We start from the raw sequence: 3,790 nt of genomic DNA on the forward strand, positions 1-3,790 counted from the left end.
TAAAGATGCAAGGATAACTCTTGTCATCAAGCTTGCTTCTTCTTTGATCTGGGATGTGTGCATAGGCAATGCAACCAAACACTCTCAGATGAGATACATCTGGCCTATATCCATTCCATGCTTTTTGAGGGGTCCTTCCTTCAAGATTCTTTGTTGGGCAGCGGTTGAGAATGTACATCGCACAGTTCATAGCTTCTGCCCAAAACTCTTTGGCATTTCTTTCGTCTTCAGCATACTTCTCACCATGTCAAGAATGGTCCGATTCTTCCTTTTTGCTATGCCGTTCTGCTGGGGTGAGTATGGTGCAGTCAAAGTCCTCCAAATACCTTGAGATTTGCAAAACTCCTCAAATACCTTCGAGGTGAACTCTCCTCCTCGATCTGATTTCAAAGCTTTGATTTTGCACCCAGTTTGGTTCTCTACAAGAGCTTTGAACCTTTTGAATGTCTCTAGGGCCTCACGTTTCTCCTTCAAGAGGTACACCCAAGTTTTTCTGCTAAAATCATCAATAAATGTTAGAAAATAATGACGACCTCCAAATGAGACCGATGTGATGGGACCACAAATATCCGTATGGATGAGTTGCAAAGGCCTTCGGGCTTGATGAAATGACTCGTTTGGGAAGCTAGCTCTTGAGTATTTTCCAATAATACATCCTTCACATATTCCTTCAGGGGTTTCCTCAATAGAGGTAATCCCTTCACCATCGCCTTCGAAGATAAGAGTTTCAAGGAACCAAAATTCACATGCCCGAACCTCAAGTGCCATAGCCATGTGTCATCCTTCATGCATGCACTCAAGCACTTTGTCACAACATACTTGATGTTCAATATAAACATTTGGTTCTTGGTCATAGGTACTTTTGCAATCAGCTGATCATGTTTTCTTAAGTAAAGATATCTACCTTCCATAACAACATCAAATTCTTTTTCTAATAATTGATCAAGACTTAAGATATTTGTTTTCATATTAGGCACATAGTAAACATTAGAAATGAATTATTGAGAACCATCCTTGAGTTGAATTAGGATTTTACCTATCCCCTTCACTTGAACTTTTGAGGTATCACCGAAAGAAACATTGCCTTCCACTATCTCATCTAACTCTTTGAACATGTGTTTGTACCCACATATATGATTGTTTGCGCCGGTATCCAAGTATCAAATATTTTCATTGGAAGCTTCTTCTCCCTTCTCTGCTAGTAGCAAGATACCATCTTCTCCTTCCTCCTTTGCATAGTTGACCTTCTCATGCACTTGGTTATTCTCATTATGGTAACATTCTGAGGAGTAATGACCATATTTACCACAAGTATAACATTTAATTTTACTTTTGTCATACCTTCATCCTCCTCTTGAGAAACCTCGTTGCCTTCTTCCGCCAGAAGGACCTTGTGTGCTTTCTTCATTAGGTAAGACTCCTGTGCCTCCTCTTCCTTTGCCATGTCCAAAGGAACCTCGGCCTCATCCACGGCCTCATCCATGACCGTATCCATGGGTATAACTATGACCATAATTTATTTGACTGCTTTCGCTAGTTGGGCCGTCCTTCTTCTCATTGATGGTGAGCTTGCACTTCAAGGCTTGCTCCAAGGGTTTTTTTTTTCCTCATCAAGATCCTCTGCTCATGGACTTATAGAGAACCCATGAGTTCATCAACTGTCATAGTGTCCATATCTTTGGACTCTTCAATTACAGCCACAATATAGTCAAACTTCTGATCCAAGGATCTTAGGATCTTCTCCACCACACACTTGTCCTCTACATTCTCACCATTTCTTTTCATTTGGTTTACATTAGAAAGAACTTTTGTGAAGTAATCCGAGATGGATTCTCCTTCCTTCATCTTCAAAGTCTCGAACTCGCCTCTCAACAATTGGAGGCGCACCTTCTTCACTTTCTCAACACCCTTATGAGTATTCTCGAGGATCTCCCAAGCTTGCTTCGAGTTGGTGGCACAAGCAATCTTCTCGAATCCGGCTTCATCTAGTCCTTGATAGATGAAATAAAGGGCCTTCTTGTCCTTTTTTCTTTGATCGACAAGCGCCGTTCTTTGTGCCGCCATTTGTGCGCCGTTATTTTGGGGTTCTTCATATCCCTTTTCAACAACCTCCCAAATATCTTGGGAGCCTAGCAATGTTTTCATCTGGATGCTCCAATTCTCATAATTGGTGGTGGTGAGTCGTGGAATGGAGAATTGCATGCTGTTGGACATATTTCCAACCTCCGAGCTCTGATACCACTTTAATAGAATATGTAATGGTGGTGGAACATACAACAATAGTATGAGAAACTATATAAAACAATGGAGCAGTACAACTTTTTCTCACAAACTCTCTCTTTTCTTTTTCTATTTTTTGATACCACTTCACCACTCCATACATTCTACAACAATCACCTATTTATAGGTATAAGAAATGACCTTTTGACTCCCCTAATAAATTTATTATTTAGACTTCCATGTGACTCTTGGATTTTCCATGTGACTCTTGATTTTTGCCACTTCAATTAAGTTTACAAAATGATCTTTCAATTTCTTCAAATATATTTAATATTTATTTTTTTCAATATGGACTGACCATTGTTCTGCGGAGAAAAAAAAAAGGAAAAAGAACAACTTATGAACTACTCGAGGACGCCCTCAAAATGAGAACATACCTAAAAGCATGAGTGACACCCAAAACTGCAAGTAAACATGTCATGACAGAATCTACCAAGTTCAAAATAAAAGGATGACGGCATAGGATCGTTGCTAGTTTAGTATACAAATGACTGGGACATGTGGATTTCAAGTAATTAAAGTTCCAGTGGCACAAATTTCAGGTATAAGTAATCAGATTACAAGTGACCAAAGTTTCATAGTACATTCAGATTACGAGTAATCAGAGTTTCAGTGGCGCTACATTCAAATTAGAACAGATAAAAGTATAGAAATACTACCCATAGGTATTTTGGGTTGATGGATGGACAAACATGTGATGTGATGTTGAATGACGATGAATGGTATAACAAATTCAAGGTTCCAGTGGAAATTTGATATGTCAAATAATCTAACATCTCTGAGCAAAATCAAGAATAGCTAAGCCATTTCACTCAAGTAAAGGTTTCACGTTTCACTGTCAGATTGATAACAAAACTGTTTTCAAACTCAAGACATGCTAGCTCTTATTTGCTTGAATACCTACAAGCAATTTTTTTTTTTTTTGGAGAGCTGATATGGTGTGGTCACCTGATTAGCTAGAGGCATGTTGCTGGATGATGAGAGCATGCTTCTTTCTCAGGATCAGAATTATCATGGGCGCTATCTGTAAAAAAGAAATATCAAAAGGGGGCTTGCGATATTGTGATCCTAGAATAAAGACGTTGTGAACTTAGTATAGAAAAGAAAAAATTCAGAAATGGTTACCTGGTGGGTACCCAATGCTTCAACCCGTCCACTTTGGTCAAGCATTTGCTCCTCATGGCCCCTTCTCTCTGAAGCTTCTACTTTCATTCTTAATGCAGATTTCAATGCCGTCCTCTGGTGTTGGCTCTCCTCCATTTTTTTTGCAATCTCTAAGGCTCTTCTTTGGCAGTGACATTGGTTACATGTTTTGCCGAAAAAATACCTAGGAGAGGGTCCAGGACTAAAAGTATCAGCATGTGCATGTCTCTCTTTTCCCATGACTCGAGTAAATAGATCATTTTGGCAAATATGCCTCTCCCTGAACTCTTAGGGCGGTCTTTTGTACATTGTTTCAGTTGGAGCTGCAATAAGACCCAGCAAAATTAACGCTATTTTAGGATTTCTA

At 39.3% G+C, this 3,790-nt stretch overlaps 1 protein-coding gene across 1 annotated transcript; it reads right to left on the bottom strand.

The window, feature by feature from the left end:
- Positions 1–1,632: 1,632 nt before the first annotated feature.
- On the bottom strand, positions 1,633–3,540 carry LOC114913563 (uncharacterized). Its single transcript, XM_073244536.1, has 2 exons — positions 3,406–3,540; positions 1,633–2,241 (listed from the first exon to the last, which is right to left on the bottom strand). Exons 1-2 carry the CDS (start codon positions 3,538–3,540, stop codon positions 1,633–1,635), a joined length of 744 nt encoding a protein of 247 aa, XP_073100637.1.
- Positions 3,541–3,790: the final 250 nt, after the last annotated feature.

Source organism: Elaeis guineensis, chromosome 10 (assembly GCF_000442705.2).
Source record: "Elaeis guineensis isolate ETL-2024a chromosome 10, EG11, whole genome shotgun sequence".
Lineage (NCBI taxonomy): Eukaryota > Viridiplantae > Streptophyta > Magnoliopsida > Arecales > Arecaceae > Elaeis > Elaeis guineensis.

Excerpts from the sequence above, each read along its gene's own strand:
- LOC114913563 (XM_073244536.1), bottom strand. The coding sequence starts at position 3,540 with ATGGAGGAGAGCCAACACCAGAGGACGGCATTGAAATCTGCATTAAGA. Across the intron at positions 2,242-3,405 it reads AAGCATTGGGTACCCACCAG|TGGTATCAGAGCTCGGAGGT; the intron begins GTAACCATTTCT and ends ATTCTATTAAAG.